Source organism: Sitophilus oryzae, unplaced genomic scaffold, assembly GCF_002938485.1.
Source record: "Sitophilus oryzae breed Bouriz unplaced genomic scaffold, Soryzae_2.0 scaffold_402_pilon_pilon, whole genome shotgun sequence".
Classification (NCBI taxonomy): Eukaryota; Metazoa; Arthropoda; class Insecta; order Coleoptera; family Curculionidae; genus Sitophilus; species Sitophilus oryzae.
In genome coordinates, this window is record NW_022146977.1 from 1858839 (window position 1) to 1879915 (window position 21077).

At 32.7% G+C, this 21077-nt stretch overlaps 1 protein-coding gene across 1 annotated transcript in view; it reads right to left on the minus strand.

The window, feature by feature from the left end:
- Positions 1–618: 618 nt before the first annotated feature.
- Positions 619–21077, minus strand: part of LOC115885605 (homeobox protein goosecoid) — a 64701-nt gene continuing 44242 nt past the window's right edge. The window contains exon 4 of the mRNA XM_030904567.1: positions 619–1338. Coding sequence (XP_030760427.1) covers positions 1168–1338 — 171 coding nt within the window. The 3' untranslated portion in view covers positions 619–1167. The remainder of the gene's footprint in view (positions 1339–21077) is intronic.

A 21077-nucleotide genomic window follows, 5' to 3' on the forward strand; every position in this document is an offset into this window, starting at 1 on the left:
TTTACAATAGGGGTAATAAAAATGTGTTTAGAAATCCTTGTTGGTCTCGTTAACATTATTTTCGTTTTTAACAGATTTAGTATTTCTAACTTTGTTCAGTAACTTTCCCAAGCGTCTGCCTTTGTTTCTCATAATGTAGTAACTAATTGTTTTCATTAATTTTGTGATTGTTGCTGTACGTGAGTTGAGACCGGAGACTGTGCTGAGGAGATTATTAATAGACTTTGCATGTTCTTTAATCCTTATATCTAGAATTTCTACATAGGCCAAACAGGTAGAATTTAGATATGAGATTAAAAGAAACATGTAAAAGTCTATTATACGATATGTCACAAGAGTGAAAACTCAATTGAACACCTGAAAGAAACAGGTAGAACGCTTAAGCGGGCAGTTAAGCTAAAATCTGATAAGCTGAAATAATTGGCACGGCTCAGCACATTTTATTACTATTAAGCTCTCTGAACCCCACCCCAATAAATATATATATATAGTTACAGTGTAGTTAGACGATTAGTTCTTAAAAAACTCTTGAAAAAGGCCTAACAAGCCGAAACATATATGTAGAGTTAAAGTTACTCTTATTAAAAGTTTTTTGAAACATCTAAAAGCGTGCTTTATTAAAATACTAATATTTCAACGATGTTTCACAAGGAATCAACCCCAGCTTCAGTACAATTTAATAATTAAAAAATCGGTCTTAGTATATTTTGCCTAGAGCGACGATATGAGGAAAAGTTTGTATAAAGAGAATAAATATTAATATCTATAAAGAAGCCTCCATTAAAAAAAAATAAACATTAATCAACTGAGGTAGGAAAGGTGTATGAAGTTAGTAAATTTTTGTAAAAAGTCCAAGAAAATACGCTTTCAAATAAGAAGTTTTGGTAAAAACTTGAATTTTTCATATGAGTTGCCTAGTTTCTTGGACTATAAATCAGGTCGGCACAAACCGCAAAATCATATTCGTCTTAATAAGCGAGAAAAATCTTAATCGCAACTAAAATGGGACACCCTGTACATTTAACACCCTTAAATTCCCATTGCATTGTGTTTGTAATTTTGTCAGCGGCCACTGATAAAAATCACAAAGCTTTGTTTTGATTTTTTCGTTATATCGTTAACAATAATTAAATTGTTTTGTAAAAAAGAGAATTAATTAAGGTAATTTTATGCTACTTCCAGGTCTGAGGAATCGTCGTCGCTGAATTGTTGCGGCGGAGGCAAAATCCGTTGGGGATCGACGTTCGATCGCGTATCTTCCTCCTGTATCTTTCTCAGTCTTTCTTGTTCTTCTCGTTTCTGTTTCCGCCATTTTGCCCGACGGTTTTTGAACCATACCTGAAACAAAACGAAATGGTAATTAGTAGCTCATAAGCAGAACCGGATCTACATGTTGTACAGAAATTAAAAAGTAAATACAGTGTGATAGCGATTATCTCAGTTTACAACCTTTATTAGACGCATATTTGGAAAAAGCATTTTTTTACGAATAATTTGGTACCTACACACTGGGTATTTCGAGTCAAATTGTCGTTATGAACCGCATGTTACAATTTCAAATAAACCATATGCGAAAATGTCAAAAGTTGACATATGATATGTCATTCTATTCAGAGTGTCCATTTTCTATCGACTAAAATAAACAAAAGCCGAGGACGTTATTTAAGAATCAAAAGTTGTAGTCATTTCCGGTGAAACAGGAAGTGACCGAAATCAATTGAATACGCCAATAAATCCTAATTTCTGTCATATACTAAGATACCAAATCTGCTTTTTATATCTAAAAAAATAAAAAAAGTTATACAGGAGAAACACCCGGTATAACAGAAGTTAAGTTAAAGTTCTTTTTGTTATTAGGCCTACTATGAGGTCTTTTATTTACGCGGATTCTAGACTGCGATCCTCAGTCGTATAATGTTCTGTTAATCCGGTGTTTAACCATAGTTAGTAAATTTTTGTTATTTTTAATATAAAATTCAATTGAATGATTAAAAAGTACTCCCTCAATACAAATTTCACTGGTTTGAAAAGGACGCGTAGAAAATTGTGACGTCACCTATCAGTATTTAACTGAACAGTAGACAGAGGGCGCTGAAGAATAATATTATGGCGTGTCTAGTTCTCTGCTACCGTATTTACACCATATATCTTAAAATCACGTTAGATTTTTCTATTTTTATTAAGATCGTTAAGAAATAAATAATAAAAATTTAATTATTTATAATCAATATTAAATTTACTTTTATATTGTTTACTATACTAGTTACTGCCATTTTTATCGAAGCACTAAACACTATGTTCGAGGCATTCGAGGGTTTGAGGTTGGATTTGTATTTTGGTGGATTTTGCGTTTGGTGTTAAATACTTTGAGTTTTCAATTTTGTTTTATTGTACCCTCTTTATTATTTTTGTAATGAAGGGTTTTAAAGTTTGTTTTGTGAAGGGCTGTCTAAATAGCTCTGAAGGCTCTCCAGAAAAAGTTTTTATAACTGTTTTTTTGGATGAAAGCCGTTTTAGAGCTACTCATATTTCATATGAAAGTTAGATTTTGTGGGTATTATACAGGGCAAGTCTTGAATAAGTGCAAATATTTTCAGGGCTGGTAGATCTCGATAAAAAACCGTATTTTCTCTTTACCGTTTTTCAAATAACTCCAAAATAACTGAGTTATTTTACTTTAAAAATTTCCAAAACAAATATTTTTTCGGGTGTTTCTGTCTTGTAAATTTAATCTACTACCTATCTATGTTGTCATATTATCAAGAAATTATGGTTTTTAACTAAAAACTAAAAAAAATCCAAAAGGTTTTTCAAAAAATTCCAAGTTTTCAAAAAAAAATTTCGGGAAAAAACTCATAATCGTGTGGGGTCAAATATACCTACTACCCCTAAGAATAATTGTTTAAGACTCGCTCGACAAAAAATCGAATAAAAATAAAAATTTTATACTGCTAGATGTTATAGTAATGCATTTTCGTACAGCAAACTTTCATTCCCTATTCTACTCCCTAAGATTATAAATTTCATAAAATCGCTTTATCCAAATAATTAACTCATGTCTTTTCAATGATCCTTTGTGCCAATTTTTATGTGTATAATCCAGAGGTCACCAAGTTTTATATAAATTTTTACTAACTTTACCCATTTGGTTGATGAATTTCAAAAATCGCTTCTAATTCTTTTTGTTGGATTTCATTCTTCTAGACCACATAGTAAGGAATTTTCATACAACAAATTGTTCCGACATAATTTTACTCTCTAAGAGGATGAATTTCCTAAAATCGCTTTGTGTAGCTAATTCACTAATGTCGTTTAAACGAACCTTTGTTCTAATATTTATGTATCTAAAGCTGGCTGTATGAACTGATTCCTAAAATATCTAAAAACTTGATATATAATTTAACTGACAATGACAAATAATTTATTTCTGGAGGTATTGTGTGTAGGTGTTTTTCAGGTATGTTTTAATATTTAGTCGATTTACACAAAGAAATAGCCATTCAACAATTTAAAAATACTTCATAACAAATCTAGACATATATACCTTTCATTTAAAAAAAGAATCACCAAGATTGGTAAAGTAGTTTCGGCGGGATGGATGTAACAAAAAAACCCTTTGAGCTTTTATATCTGTATGGATTTTGTTGCAAATATTATTTCTAATCTTAATTTGAAAACCGCATTTCGCTAGCTACTGTAATTTTGGAGTTACGATTTTTGAAAATTTTTTATCCCCCTTCCATACTCCCTTACCAACCCCCCACCCCCACCAAAAACTAATGGCCAGATTCTCGGGTGCCACAGTATTTTTGTGCCAAATTTGGTCAAAATCGGTTCAGCGGTTTTTGAGTTATCGTGTTACAGACGGACAGACAGACAGACAGACACCATCAAAATATTTTGTATTTAGGTCATTTATGACCCAAGTAACTCATTTTGAGTGAAATTAAAAAAACTTTTTTTTTGCCGATCCTACACCACTACCCTCGCCCATTTTGAAGAATGAAGTAATTCCTTAGTAGATACTCCAGTTATTTTTTATTAGGTAAGAAAAACAAAACGCTGCAAAGTGTGCAATCGTGTCGCTAAATCTCCCACACACGGCTGCTCCTTTTTACTTAAATAACCCCACCCTCAATTAAGCGGAGTTAAGGGCTAAGGTTTCGAGAGGGATCTAGCCGAAACTTAGTCTCCAACAATAACATATTTAATACTCCGCCGCCATTGTTCGATCCCCGATGTTAAATCCACATCGGCCCATATCATCGCATTAATAAACACACAATCGTTCCCTTAAAATAATTTTCTTGTTTGTTTTAGGTTATATTCGATGGATGATGATGTGGTGTGAGGGTGAGGGGGGGATGGAGCAGGATTGGTATGAAAAGGAGAGGGGAACAATAGGTACGCTTAGAGTGAACGATTGTTTTTCGAAAGGGAGCTCAATAGAATTTTTTTATTTGTATTTTTTAATGATGTTAAATTGATAAACTAAAATGAATGAAACTAAATACTTGAAACCGTTTAAAACATCTAGATTTTAAAGTATTTTTCGTTTTTATAAAAACGAAAATACTCGAAGCAGTCCTTTAATTCCCGATATTTATTGCATTCTTCAATTAGGACGAAATATATTTCTGCTTCGTCAAACAACTCCCTTGTGAGATTTTGTTATTTTGTAATTTCTATTTCTGGAAAGACATTTTATATTACGAAATATTTCCCCAAAAAAGTGCTCGACAAAAGAATTTTCCTACATTACGGAGATTTTAATATCGCCAAATTCTCGGATATAAAAAACAAGTAATTTTTGTTTAGGATTTTCGTGTTATTATAGGTTTTGTTTTATTATAGTTTTTAGTGCGATCGGAAATATTACTTAAAACAGTAGTAACTTAGATGATTAAAAAAATAATCTTACTATAGAATTAGTAAAGAATTACGATCTATATAAGAAGTTATTAACAATAATTTATATATACCGTGTGGTACATCGAAACGCGGGATATCCCGTGTAAATTTTTAAAAGGTCAAAAATTATTGCATCACTTTTTAAGAGGCGTTCAATAATTGTACTGTTGTCTACAATTTTACTTTTATTTGGAATAGGCATCTAAAAGTCGTTGCTTGCAGATTCAGGAGTGGATTTATTAACGGCTCTGGTGCACAATAGGTCCCCACGCATTTAACACTTTTTTGGGATTTTTTTGCAAGATTATCTTAAACTGAATATTTTTAAGCATAAAAATTGTTGGATGAATGTGTTTTATCTTTAAAAAGCGGCAAAAAAACGTATTTTAGGTACAGGCGACGGACAGTAAATATGTTAAATTTTCTACACGGATTCAGTAAAAACATCACATATTAGTACTTTATTACCATAAATAGACGTGGAATGATCTAATTTAAGCACAAAAATGTAACGAATCTTCTTTGTAAGCATAAAAATTAAGAAAATATATTTATTTACATCAGCTCAAGCTAGCAATTTTATGACTTTTTCGATTGACAGTTAATCGATCATCGGTATGTCATCTATGGCCTTCGCATAGAATTTGCGACGTTGTCAATAAAATTACTTTATATGATTTTCTTCTGAAATAAAGTTGTTGTGGAGGGACTTAAAACGGTAAGTTATCACTTTAGTGCAACAAAAATTGAACTGTCTAGTAGCTTATTCGTTAGTGTGGATTATTTTAAAGCAATTTCTGAAATAAAATTTGCGGATTTTTCAGGTTCTACGAAAATATAAGTTTTTTTAATATATACTGTTTTTCGACGCGTAATCAATGAAGTTTTGTCATTAGGCTCAATTAGGTTAGCCTGGTTATTTGGAAGGTGGTAATGCATTGGTTAGCCTGGTTATTTGGAGGGTGTTAATGCAATGGTTAGCCTGGTTATTTGGAGGGTGGTAATGCATTGGTTAGCCTGGTTATTTGGAGGGTGTTAATGCATTGGTTAGCCTGGTTATTTGGGGTGTTAATGCATTGGTTAGCCTGGTTATTTGGAGGGTGGTAATGCATTGGTTAGCATGGTTATTTGGAGGGTGTTAATGCATTGGTTAGCCTGGTTATTTGGGGGTGTTAATGCATTGGTTAGGTTAGGTTAGATAAGCTGGTTATTTGGAGGGTGGTAATGCATTGGTTAGCCTGATTATTTGGAGGGTGTTAATGCATTGGTTAGCCTGGTGATTTGGAGGGTGTTAATGCATTGGTTAGCCTGGTTATTTGGGGTTTGTCTTTATGAAGGTTATAATAGGGAGTTTTCGCATTGAAATGTAGTGAAAATTTGGAATTTTCAATTATTTTTTTTCGTAGAAAAAGTGGTTCATCCAACATTTTTTTTCTTTTAAACTATTCCATTAACTATGGGATCGACATTAAAAATTAAAAAAACCACGATTTCGTGGGGACCATGTGGGGACCTGTTCTGCACAAGACCCTTTATTAACTGTTATAAGACATGGTGGTTGGCGCTCTAACACAGTGGCAGAGAGCTATATAGAAAATTCCAAAAAAAAAAAGAAAAGTAAGAATACGAAAGAAGATAAACGAAAATAAGAAAAAAGTGTCATGTAATATTTTGGGTAACATTTCTGGCAATGATGGGTCTTCAACAAGTTCCAGCACTCAGGAAATAAATTTACTTTCTAAAAATTCAACTCACCTGTCATCGTCTGGAATTAATTTAACCAATTGTACTGATTGTAATTAATGTTTACAATAAATAAACGTATTTAGGTACCATTTTTTGCTTGATTCTTATTTTAAAATTTGCGTGTTATGATGAATTCATAATAGCACTATGAAAGCCATAATGACATCCAAATGACAATGTTAAATACATAGATATAATAATCTACTATTAAGATAGATATGAACCTTAATTAAAAATAAAATCGATTTTTTTGCTTAACATCAATGGTACACCACTGCTTTTTTAAAGAAAATATATTTTTTTCTTGACTGGCCATCCTTTTTCAACAAAATTGATCTTTTGAGTTTTTCTTGTTCATCAAACGGTTGTCGAGAAAAAAAATAAATATACTTATTAAGAGCCCGCCTTAATTCGTTTTCTAACGATTTTTTATTTTTTAGATTAATTAGGAAACACCCTGTATACGCATATCACAGGCATCCAAATAAACTAGTAACCTCTAAAAATTATTTTTCCTACCACTAGCGACATACCGTGTTTTTAGTGTGTAGTAAATTATTTCATCAAAATTTCACCATATAAGTTTCCAGGCAATGGTTAGATGCGTTATAATGACATTGTCGTAGATTAAGTTGGATTAAGTTATTAATGAGCATTTAAATTTGCCTTTTTTCAAAATTTTGTCATCTAACCCCATTTTAAAACCAAAACTAATAAATATTTTCTTCCTATTTATTGCGGACATTTTTGCACGCCCTGTATATACAACTGACGTATTAAATTAAAAATACAGTTTAAATTATGTTACCAAATCTTTTTCCTAGCCGACTTAAAATTTAGGTGGATTACAACTTAATCCCATTAACATAATTTTACACCTACTTCACACGAAAGGACCGAACCATTCTTCGCTTTTACTACTCAATTATCACAGTATTGACGCCCAGTAGGAAGTTACTGTTTGCGGTTTTTCGGTAAATCGCCACCAGAAATCCTAAAGTAAGTGGATTAGATTGGACAATGGATAAAAATTTCAGTATCGCCTTCAAAGTCGGTCTCTCTGTGTATCTTCGTACATTTTAGATGATTCCTAAAAAGCTTTTCGGTCACTGTGTTCACTCTTCCTTCTGCCTCTTTAACAATGCAAAAGGTATTTGAAGTCTGGGGTGGTCAGGAAATAGACTTTATGTGTTTCTTTGGTTTTAATTATTTTTTTCAGATAAAGAAAAGGTTGCTCAACTATCAAAAAACAACCCCCACATCAAAAAAAATTATATAAAATCTCCCCTTTATGCTTTAACAAGCAATCAGCTGAATTTTTTCGCACTTATACACTTACGAGCCCTAACAACTATATGTTGGGACAAGGTCCTTTTTGCAATAAAAAACGACTCAATTTATTTTGTTTATTATTCTAAATTCAAACATTACAATATGATCTAAACAATTTTACTATATTTTTATAACTTTGCAAACAAATCACATTTGATAATAGCTTATTTTGCCAAAATCAAGCCATATTTGCTGACAACTATATATTGGGACAACACAACAAGAAATTTGTTTAATACGGAGTTACATCACCTTTCACCTGAACTCTTAATGGCATTGTATTTACCAAAGATAGGCACATTTCAGGAGAAAAATTATCTCAAATTTCCTGCAGTTTTGTCCGCAAATCAAAAATTATTCGTTGAGGGTGGTTTCTTAAATATTGCTTCATTTTATGCCACACGGTTTCTATAACATTTAAGTCCGGACTACTTGCAGGATGGGATAGAACTTTTATATTATTATTACCGAACCAATTTTTAGTTGATTTTGCTGAATGGCATGATGCTCCATCTTGTTGGAAAATATAGTCTTCGTTTGGAAACAATTCTTGAGCACTAGGCAAAAGTGAGGTCTCAAGTATATGTTGATATTTTTGGGCATTAACAGTGTCATCTCTAAAATTTAATTTGCCAAAACCTCTTGCTGACATGCAACCTCAAACTATAATCCCCTTAGGAAATTTAACAACCCTCTTTATGCAATCTTTATGAAAGACTTCTGCTTTATTTCGTATTATTCGTTTTCGATGATCTCCAACGCAGACATCAAATTTAGACTCATCGCTAAATATGACCTTATTTCAATCATTTTGTGTCCACGATAATTTAGATTTTGCCCAATTGTAGCGATTTTTCTTTTGAATTTCTGCCAGTAGCGGCTTTTCTTTGGCCTAAATAAGAATTTGTATCAATAATCTTCAGGTAATTGATTATCCACACAAAATAAAGTTTACCTTGTAAAACCCCAGACCGCATTTATGGATATATTTTCGGCAACATTCTCTTGATATATTTAAACCAGTTACAGTATTCCATTTAACTGTTACTTCGCGAAGAGTACTTCTTCTTGCAGACTTGCAAATTTTTACTAAATTTCGTAAATCTCTTTGAGATACAACTTTTGGCCTTCCCGAACTTTTACCTCTAACGTCTACATTGGCAGATTCGCCGTATTTTTTTTATTATATTAAAGACCGTGGTTTTTGGAATACTTAAATCATCAGAAATTTTTCGAATTTTTTATCCCGTACTGTATTGACGAATGATAATTTCGCGTAGTTTTTGATTTGTAGCTTTTCCACGGACCATTACTTTGAATTAAATAATTAACAAAATTGAAAATTAAAAAAATTAAAATTACTTACAGTAAATCTCACTACTCAAAGTATCGAGTCACTTACAAGCTGTCAATGCTGAAGTAAACAGTTTGCGACATTTGTAACTTTTATAGCTAAGCCGCCTATGATGATATTAATTATTTAAAAATATTTGTCCCAACATTTAGTTGTTAGCAAATTTGTCCTTTTATGAACAAAATCCGCTACTGTAAATATGGATTGATTTACAAATTCATAAAAATATTGTCAAGTTGTTTAGGATATATGGCTATGTTTATATTTAAAAAATTAAACATATATTTTTCAGTCATTTTGAAAAACTAGGGCAATAATTCCAAAATATGACCTTGTCTCAACATATAGTTGTTAGGGCTCGTATACTCTGTATGTTGTCAACGACTTATTCTGAACGCAAAAAAATATTTTCCCATATCTTGCACTCAAAGGTATTAATAATATCACAAACAACGGTTTACCTGTATATCCAAAGCAAACGTTCACCTGCCTTGGGTAGCGTTAACATATTCAACCGAGAGAGGTATAAAATTATACAATCAAAATAACCGTAGGTGGTTATTATCTACTTAAAAGCTAAAATTTTTGTTTAAATACAGTGGCGAAAACTTGAATAAATAATAGTGTTAATACAGGATCGTCAAGTGCTTGGATGACATCGGAGAATATAGGTACGACCATTTAAAAGTCAGTGGCTATGCTATTTTTTTTATTTCAGTCTATATCACTTTATTTGTTCTGTGGCAATTTTATTTAGCTACATATTAGCTTAATTTATTTTTAACAGATTTTTATAGTACAGAAATGATTCTGTAATTACAGGGAAAAAAATTACATACTTTCTTCAGTTCAAAATTTACGATGCACAACCCGATATAAGACAAAAATTGTACGACACTGTGTGTTAATTCGAAGCCGTGCCACCCAAGAAAGTCTTTTTGTTTAAACAGCACATATCTAGCCTTAAAAATCACTAATCGTTAGTGCTAGGCAAACAACTTAGGACCTCGGTATTCTCGGGTCCGTGTCAATAGAAATTTAGATAAAATCGGTAGCCTGTTTACTTTCGGACACTCGAGTGGTGAATATTAGATATCGACCAGAGTTTACGCTAGTATAGCCTAAAGAAATATTTTACAATAGTTAAACTATAAGAACTTAATATTTCAATAGAAGAGACATTTCATGTTGTTTAAATTCCAGTAGTTGAGAAACTCATATGGAATCGGAATTCATTATAAACTGTTTGTAATCATCTGCTGATGATGCTAACATGGTTGGCGAAACGCGCGTCCAGTGTAAAAGTAAAAGTGTTTTGGTGTATTGTGGTGATTTAGTGTTTTTATTTTGCTGTGTAACACCAAAGGTTCCAACCCTCAACTGTAATCTTAAAATTAAACATAGATAGTATTTTGGAATTGTTGACATTTGTTAAAACTACTTATTTCCAATTAGATAATGCATTTTTTCAACAAGATTTCGGTATGGCAATGGGATCACCTGTCTCTCCTGAAAGATTTTGAAAATAATACCATAAATAGTTTTTCAAAAAAGCCTGTAATATGGCTGCGTTATGTTGATGATATTTTTGCAATATGGCAACATAACGTTTCTGAAATAGACATTTTTTTGGATTATATAAATTCTCGCGAACCTAAAATAAAATTTACTTTAGAAGTAGAGAGAGGTAATCGTTTGCCATTTCTTGATGTTTTAGTGTCAAAGTTTCAAAATAAACTAATTTTAGATGTTTATAAAAAACCCACAAACACAGATAGATACTTAAATTTCACATCTAATCACAGTATCAGTGTAAAAAAGGTGTTATAAAAAGTTTATATGATAGGGCAAAAATAATATGTACAGACGACATTTCACTAACTAGAGATATAAACCACAAAAATACATTAATAAAAAACGACTATCCACCATATTTTATTGACAAAACATTAAACGAAATACAAACCCCAAATCATAGACACAATGATAACAATACACACAATATACAAGTTACAATTCCATACATACAAGGCGTTTCGAAAAAAATAAGGATAGGAAAACAATATAACATACGAACATCTTTCAAAACACAAAATACACTTAGATCCATTTTATCACATATACTAAACCAATGAATACAGAACAACAAACAAAAAATGTAATATACCAAATACCCTGTGAATGCGATAAATTTTACATTGGTGAAACATCTAGACCCGTAAATGTTAGAATTAAAGAACATAAAGATTATTTAAGAAAGGGAGATTTTCACAAATCTAAGATTTGTCAGCATTCTTGGGACACAGGGCACAGAATAAATTTTAATAACGCCAAAATTATAATGAAAGAAGCGATAGTCTCTAAAAAGAAAAATAAAATCTACTAAAAATAAATGTATTGCTCATGCATCTGTAGATGTTAGTAATGTATGGCAATCGCTTCTTTGATTTTAAAGAACAATAGATACAACAAGATAAATAAACATAACATACGTAAAATTTAAAAATAATCATACCGAAAGTTTGGGGCTTTTTGGTTTTACCTTATTAAGTAATTGTTATCAGGTAGTAATTGTTAATTTTGAAGTTTAAATATCAAGTTAAAAAAATGTCATTTTAACAGAACGTCAACGGTTTCTTGTAGACGTATCTGTTTTAAAAAAGTAAAGTGTTCTCGAATAGTTGAATTTAAATATTTTAAATAGTTTTTTTCTTTATTCTTTGTATTTTTTTTGCTTCCGACGACGGAAAGAGATAACTTTCCGAAACGTTAAGCATTTTTTTTTGCTTTGTTAGGCAAATTTGTATTACTGTAAACATAACTTCTGACAAGCAGCGTCCGTTTAGGTTTAACGCCAGAAGTGTTTACAAAAAATAACTATTTTATTTTGTAGATTTTCTTGCAGTGCAGTGGCGAAATACCCATAAAGGATTTTTTTGGAAAAATAAGGAATATTTTGTCGATGTTTGACCATCAAAATCTTAAAAATAAAGAAGTTGCCTAAAAATGTGCAGCAATACCGATATAGTATAATCCTTTTTTTTTCGCAACTACACTCTGATTATGAAGTTTTTACAATTTAGATGTAGTAAATGTAAACCGCCACGGAATAATTCGAACTCCTCGTGCCGGTTTAACTCGCAAACCAAATATTCAGTCTGAGGTTTAACTCTCTATCGGGTCACCACCCTTATTTCTCCAGCGTCAGCGCCCCCTGTCGGACTGCCCTTTCGCTTTGGCATCGCCAGTCAGATTATTCTATTACCGCGTATCAACATCGCTACGGTCTAATTTTGTTTAGTTTGAAAACAGACCATTGTTTCGGCGCGGATGAAAAATTCAACGCGAGCTTAATTACGATGGCCGAGGCGATGGCGGCCGAGACCGCCCGGGGGCGCAGCGCCTGTTTGGGGCCACCGCGAACCAAAAAAGGGCGCAGTCGGTTTTACTCGGTTAGGTTTGGGTGACGAGTCGATCGCGACTCGTTATTCATTCTGTGAATTGAAAAATCGAAGAAGTCGTATTCGATTTTTTGTTAACTCGCAGTTTCGGCCAGAATGGCATCGTTAAATGAACCTTAACATACATCGAAATTAATTAAATCAAACTGTTTCAAGTGATATTTTCAAAAGTCAATAACTCGGAAACGGTTGGTTTGAGGTACATTGTGTGTATTTCGATTTTTGCTTAGGATTGAAGGAAAAATTGAAATATGCAATAATATATCGGGGGTTCTATTTAAAAAAAAAAATTATGTGCCACGACTTTATGACCGACCCTGTATACTTAACTTTATTACTTGCTAATAGATATTTAAAAATCCTATATAACTTTTGTATTTAACTTTTTGCGGTACCTCCTATATTTTACCTAATAATCGCCCGTTTCATTAGAGGTGGGCAAAGACTGAACGAGTCGTTCATTCGAACAAGTATTAAAAATGAATCGTGAGATTCGATCCATTGTTTGCAATCCGGTTCGTTCAATTGAATCGTGGCCAGCACGGATCTATAAGATTTGAACGATGAGACGTAAAAAAGAATCGAGTATTGAATCGGATCACAATGCGATCGTTCGTTTCAACGGCGCGGCGCACAGTGGGGTATTTGACACCGATAGTTGATCGAAATTTTTTTATGTAGACCTTATATAAATTATTGCTATAGTCTATAAAATGAATAACTTTGAATTTTGACCGTTATTTTTTACCAACATGGCAAATATAAAATCCCTCTATCAAAAAAGTTACTGATATTCTTTAAATTGAGTGCCTGAACTAGCCTGAACGAATCAGATAGGTAACTCTTTTTACTTTCGTGAAATAGAAAAGGAAAATAATAAAACAAGTAATAGTTCTTCCTCTTCTACCACAAATCAACACGAAATGTCATAATTGTCAAAAGTAAAATATCATCAGCTTTTGACATTTCTAAATATCAGACCAATGCCGTCTCTAATAGAACAGCCACGGAGCGAGATTTATGACGTCACGCTAGTTAGATAATACGAATTAATAAATATGTTGGAGAATACATGGAAACATAATTATTCCTCGTATTTTTGGTTTGTATTTTAAAAATGATATAGTTTACATGAAATATACATAATATACAGTTAATAAATACAATATAATATATACCTATTTATTGTAATAAATACTTTGGCTAATAAACATGAACCATACAAATGCAGCAAATGTTTTACAATATACAAATAATGAATAGGTGGTACATAAGATAATGGGTAAAATGTAAAATATATTTTAAATTTTGGGGTTCGAAAATCGATCTAATTTAACAAAAAACATTCAATATCTACTAATAGTGATGTATTATTATTTGCATTCACAAAATTTATTTATATATTATAATGTTTACTGCAATTAATAAACTAATATAAACTTGTCAAAAGATGACCACATATTTTTTTAAATTATTATTTTTAACACAAAAACTATCTACATTGACTATGGAGTACGATTTCCGTCATATTGTAAAACATTTGCTGCATTTGTATGGTTCATAGTTTATCTGCCAAAGTATTTATTAATATAAATAGGTATATATATATATATTGTATTTATTAACTGTATATTATGTATATTTCATGTAAACTATATCATTTTTAAAATACAAACCAACAAATCGAGGAATAATTATGTTTTCCATGTATTCTAGAACATAGTTATTAATCTGTAGTATCTAACTAGTGCGACGTCATAAATCTCGTTCCTAGGCTGTTCTATTAGAGACGGCATTGCGTCAGCATGGCCACAAGTTGCTAACCTAATAAAATTAACACTAGAAAAGCCCGCGGGAACTGTCAAATTCAAAGTTATTCGTTTTACAGACTATATTTTCAGTTAAAGAGGAAATAATATGAACAAAATAAAGGATAACTCGTCGATTCTAAAAAAAGAAAGAAAAATCACTGTTCCAGTGTTTCCACGGTCAATGCCACTATTGCCAGTAGTAATATCGCAACTAATACTACTAATGCTACGACTGATCCGCGACCAATGCCCATACCACTAAAGCCGCTACTAATGCCAAATTGTGCTATAGTGCTAATGGCACTAATGTGATCGCTTTGTACACAACAATGCCATCGCGGTTTTCACCTCGCATTAGTATATCGCTGAATTGCAAATTAGAGGAAACCAAGAATGTTTTTCTCGTTTTATCAGCAAAGTCGCAAAAAGTCGCAGTATTTTATTTTACTGTATGAAGGCCCAATGTTTACTAGGTAAAACGTATATAGACGATATGCTGAATTCTTCGAAATGCGCAACTAAATCTCTAACTATAATAAAAATATCACAAATTTAATCACATTTTCTGAACGCCTAACTTTTAGTTGCAAAAAAAATCGCTAGTATAGAGAATATCAAAATAAATAATATGTTTTTGTAGAACACATACCTGCAGCGTGCTCAGCCATTTTCAATCAAAACAATAATATAAACGTAAAAGGAGCACAAAAACAACAACAATTTATAATTTTAAACATAAAATTTAGCCATTTACCTCTTATCTGTGAGAAGTAACAACTTTGACGTTTCGTTGAAACAAATGATTGCAACTAAACACACCCATAGCAACGCCATTCATGGCAGACATGATTTAACTTATCATTTACCTTTTTTTGGGAAATTTTAAACACATTTGCTTTTTCGAATTTCGATCACCTTTTTCATGCTGGGCATAAAATGCAAACGATAAGAAAGTTATTTACAAGAAAAAAAACTTATTTATACTGTGCTTAGTACGGGAGTATCTGTAAGGTATTTAATTTTCACGTTAATATTTTTGTTAATAATAAAATAATATTACCGACTATTAAATGTCGAACTAAAAGACGAAACGTGTTTTATGCAACGCCAAATAAATATTGTTGGCCTCTGCTCAATGTGATAAAAAAACGGCGTCAGCGATGGTTATAAAATGAAGAACGCTGTCATTTTATATGGAAAATTTATTTTTAAGTAAAATAATGGATGTTTACGAAGTTCATGAGAAAATTCAAATTGTAAAATGGTATTTCCAAAATAGGTCTTATCGGGATATACAAACAATATTTCCACAAACTTTTGTAGACAGACCAATTCCATCTTTACCTACTTACTGTATCAAGAGTTATTAATAATTTTGAAACATATGGGTGCGTGTTCCCACAAAAACAAAAAAAGCCTGATGTGTTGATTAATGAAGAACAGGAGTTAAAGCAAGTGTTCCTTTGTGCTACCGCGGATCAAAATCCCACGTTTTCAAGTAATCAAATTGCTGAGGCGGTTGTCCTGCCCACAATGCCCGTATTGTTCACGAATATTTGAACAATACTTTTCCCAACCGTTTAATTAGCGGATATGGAACTATTTTGTGGCCCGCTAGATCACCAGATCTTTCTCCCAATGATTTCTTTTTGTGGGGTTATGTAAAATCCAAAGTGTATGGTCATAATAGGGCTAATAATCTGGATGAGCTTCAAGTAAAATGTTACTAGTAGCTTGGTCTTCTCTGTATATAAATTATTGGATTGATAATTTAATATTTTTTTTCTGGTCCCTTAAGTAATTGTCCGGCCAAATTATCGCCGGTAGAGCATGTGGTTCGTTCAAATGAACGAATCGTAGGAATCGATTCAATATGAGAAATTGAATCGTGTGATTCGATTCATTAAAAAATCGTAATGCCCCTTACTAGTGTCCATACATAACAGCGACCTTGTTTATAATGACCAAAGTTGGGATCCGGGCACCCCGATGGCTCCCCATAGATCCGTCCCTGCCGTTGACTGTTGGTGTGCTGTCGCCGTCGCGTTGACGTTTATTGAAATCGGCGGACCAATATCGTGCTCGGCAGGTAGATTTTCCGACAGAGGAGAGAGAGTAGAGAAGAGTTTGGCTAAATTGGAATCGGTTCCGGTCGGGCGGTCTCGAAATCGCGCGCCTCGCAGCGTCACATCAAAGAGAGGCGTCGCGGCGCCACTCGTCGCCGTCGCGCGTCGTTCTCATAAAGCCGACGGCAAATCGGGATCCGCGCGACAATGTCGATTTTTGGGCCAGGACTCGATCTCAATACTACCGGATTTTAAATAACGCCTGAAAAATTGAGAGAATCTGAGTAATAGTCCTATATTATTTTAATTTAGGACCCCTGTAACTTTTTTATTTTTCAGATAATAAAACGAAATTGGGTAGGTACGTTACTATATGACATAAATCGGAATCGACTGACGTATTCAATTATTTCGGTCACTGTTTCGCCCGAAATTACTACAACTTTTGTTTTTTAAATGGTACCTTCGGTATTTTTGCGCTTTATTTGATGCAACTTGTATGCGTGTGTTAAAACCATTATTTTTTTATGGAGCTTTGGAAAAATAGATTTCATCGTCTAATGTTGTATGTGTCTTTTCTTGGTCAGTTAAGAAGAAAAATTTAACCATATTTTCAGGATTTTCTTCTCAAAACCGGTATGGAAATTTAGAAAAGTATAAACGGGATTAACCGTTTTTGAACAGGCAAAAATATTTATGAACAATGCATTTTTCACAAAATGTTAATAATAAAATAGTTTTTCCTCTTGTAAAAACCTTTTTCTTTTAGTAAAAATACGTGGAATTGAGTGGGTGTTCGACAGTGGTTGCGCTATTAGAACTCTGAATTCAAAAAACGATATATGGAAATCCATTAGAAATAATTGATTAAAATTAAGTCATTAAAATTACAAATAGAACATTCATGGACAATTGCAGAACACAAAAAACGTATCAAAAAGAGGTATCAATAAAATTTTAGAAGAGGAAAATTCTAAATGGATATAATTTTAAGAGTTATAAAATATTAAATACTCGACCTTTGACCAGTGTGTGAGATGATCAAAATTTTAAAATTCAAAATTCTTCATGATTAAACATCAACAAAAAAGTCGTTTACCGCATATAGGGCTCTCTCCAGCAAGTATTTTAGAGCTTTGCGAAATGCGGGAAAAATGAAAGCGACTTGATATTCAGCGGCAGATGATTGTACATTTTTTTTGGCATTGTACAGTATTGAGCCTTTAACTAGTTCTGAGCTCGGGGTTGGCAGATAAAGATCGTGCTCCGCATTCCTAAGTGGATAATTGTGAGATGGCCTTTCGGGAATAGCAGATATGTGCTTGCGGATTAAGCAAACGGATTCAAAAATGAATAAAGAAGAAAGAGTCAGTATCATTCAAAAGCTGAAGATTTCTGCCAGCTTTACGAAAAGTGTGAGCCTTTATCAAAAAAATCATATTTTAAATCCGTTCCTGGAATTTGTCATTCGGCCGGTATAACAAAGAGTCGCAGGCGAACAAAATGAGCGACATAATTGGTATTATTTGCGCTAAAGCGAAAAGCCCTAACGAGCACCTGAAATTATTCGAAATCGAGCGGCGTGCTTTGTTGCTGTTATTTGACTGGTGACGATGATGTCGCCGCTGTAGAAACGCCAGCGTTCGTTATTTGGTTAGGTCGGTAGAGGAGGGTGGCAAACGACATGGAAGAAAATGGAAAAACAAAAGAGCAGATAATGAAGCAAATTCATTTTTGTTTGGGGGGAGTTTTAAAACGTAAAACCTAATATTTAAAAATTAACCTTTTTTTATTTTTTTTTAATAGGGTGTGATTTATATTACAGTGACATTACAAAAAATAATTAGTCAAGTGCGAGTCGGACTCTTGCACGAAGGGTTCCGTACCATTCATTATCTATACAACATCAGACACTATAATTATAAACTTTTTTTCCGATTTAGCTGAAATTTTGAATGCGCGTATAAGTAATTTAAAAAAATGAAGAAACATTAAAAAAAAGTAAAAATAAATATGTAAAAATTAAAAAAAAACGATTAAAAAAAAGTCGCCTTGACTAGGATTCGAACCTGCCTTACTACGGCTCCAACGTCATAGCAGCGTAAAGTCCTAACGCTTTAAACCACGCGGCCACCGAGGACTTGAAAGATTCTATGTAAAATTCTTACTTAAAAGATAATGTTTAGTGAAAGTACTTTTTTATTTATAAACATTTATTTAATTCTGTTTTTTGTATTTGTTTTTATAACGGCAACATAGATACATTATCTGTAAAAATTTCGACTGTCTAGCTATAACGGTTCATAAGACAGACCTTTGTGACAGACAGACGGACGGACGGACAGCGAAGTCTTAGTAATAGGGTTCCCGTTTTTACCCTTTGGGTAAGGAACCTTAATAAAAACAGTCAAACTCGTCGATAATAGAACACCCCGTTTATATAAAATATTTTTCAATTATGGTTTCTATTTTTTTTCAATTGACTTTTTCCATAATAGCTATTTATGTAACTAGTACCTAAAATGATGTTTTTTAGGACGAATCATTACTGTTTGCGGACGAGGCGTTAGCCGAGTCCGAAATAGTAGATGAGTCCTAAAAAACATAATTTAGGTACGTGTTACATACACTATTTTTTGTCATACGCTTTTTACAGTTTTTTAGAACGCATATTTGCAAATTTTCCATATTTGAAATTATAATGTTTGAAAAAGTTGGCTTATAAATTCATATCTTAGTAACGAGTTTGTTTATTTCATCGCATTTTGACATGTCATTCGAAATTTGTCACAAAATCACACAAATTCATCAACAATTTTAAAATGTTCCAAAATCCCGAACATATTGCTAATAAGGCCAAAGAAATCGTGTTGGATTTACTTCCTGTGAAGTCTCGTGCCATTTACCAGAAAGAATATGATGTTTTTAATGAATGGAAAGACAAAAATGGCGTATTCGTTGTAAATGAAGATGTATTGCTAAATTATTTCCACGAAAAAGTAAGTACCTAGGTACCTATTTAAAGAGGCTTTTAAATTAAAATATTCTTAAATTACAGTCACAAACATTCAAACCATCGTCAATTTGGTCGAAATATTCCATGCTGAGAGCAGTGTTAAGTGTTAAAGAAGATATTTATATTGACAAATTTCCAAAACTTATTGCTTTTTTTGAGAGGAATTCGGTTGGTTACGAGCCTAAAAAGTCTAAGGTTTTGTCCATAAAAGAGATCGGTGATTTTTTTGGCCACGGCTAGTGATGAAACTTATTTACTTACTAAGGTAAGTTTGCGATAATGATTTTTAAAATATATAGATGGTTTCTTATTCCATTGTATTTGATTTTTAGGTAGCTCTTGTCATTGGCCTTTGTGGAGCATGTAGAAGAGAAGAATTGTACTCTCTACGAGTGCAAGACATCATAGAAAAAGACAACAGCTGCCTTTTAGTTACCCTTGCGGATACAAAAACTAATATCAAAAGAGTGTTTCCGGTGGTGAACGAAGGGAACGTTGTCAATCCAGTTGAGTTGTATAGAAAATATGCTTGTCTTAGGCCAAAAAATGTACCACATGATTATGTCTTCATCTCTTATCGTAAAGGAAAATGCACCGTGCAACGAGTCGGCATTCATTCATTTGGGAAGATGCCATCGATTGTAGCAGCATTTTTAAAGTTGTCGAACCCAAACGAATATACAGGTCATTGTTTCCGACGTAGTTCTGCTACTCTTGCTGCAGATGCAGATGTGGATTTTACATCGCTGAAACGCCTAGGAGGTTGGAGGTAAAAATTTTAATATTTTCCGATCTTGTTCTAAACAACAATAATTATTTAGGTCGTCCACAGTGGCCGAAGGTTACATAGAAGAATCTATTGAGAAAAAGAAGAAAGTTTGCAAACTGCTAATGGGGGAAAAGAAAATCGCGACCACTTCCACGGATGTATTACCAAGTACATCATCGTTCGCATTTACTCCACCTCATCAGAAAGTAAATTTACCTGCCAATGGAGGAGTCGTTTCGATTGCAGATGCAAGTTTTCAAAATGCACAAAATTGTTCATTTCATTTTTATTTTTCCAAATAACTTAGCTTTTGATATTGTTAGTATTTAATAATTTAAAAATCAAATACAATGGAATAAGAAACCATCTATATATTTTAAAAATCATTATCGCAAACTTACCTTAGTAAGTAAATAAGTTTCATCACTAGCCGTGGCCAAAAAATCACCGATCTCTTTTATGGACAAAACCTTAGACTTTTTAGGCTCGTAACCAACCGAATTCCTCTTCAAAAAAGCAAAAGTTTTGGAAATTTGTCAATATAAATATCTTCTTTAACACTTAACACTGCTCTCAGCATGGAATATTTCGACCAAATTGACGATGGTTTG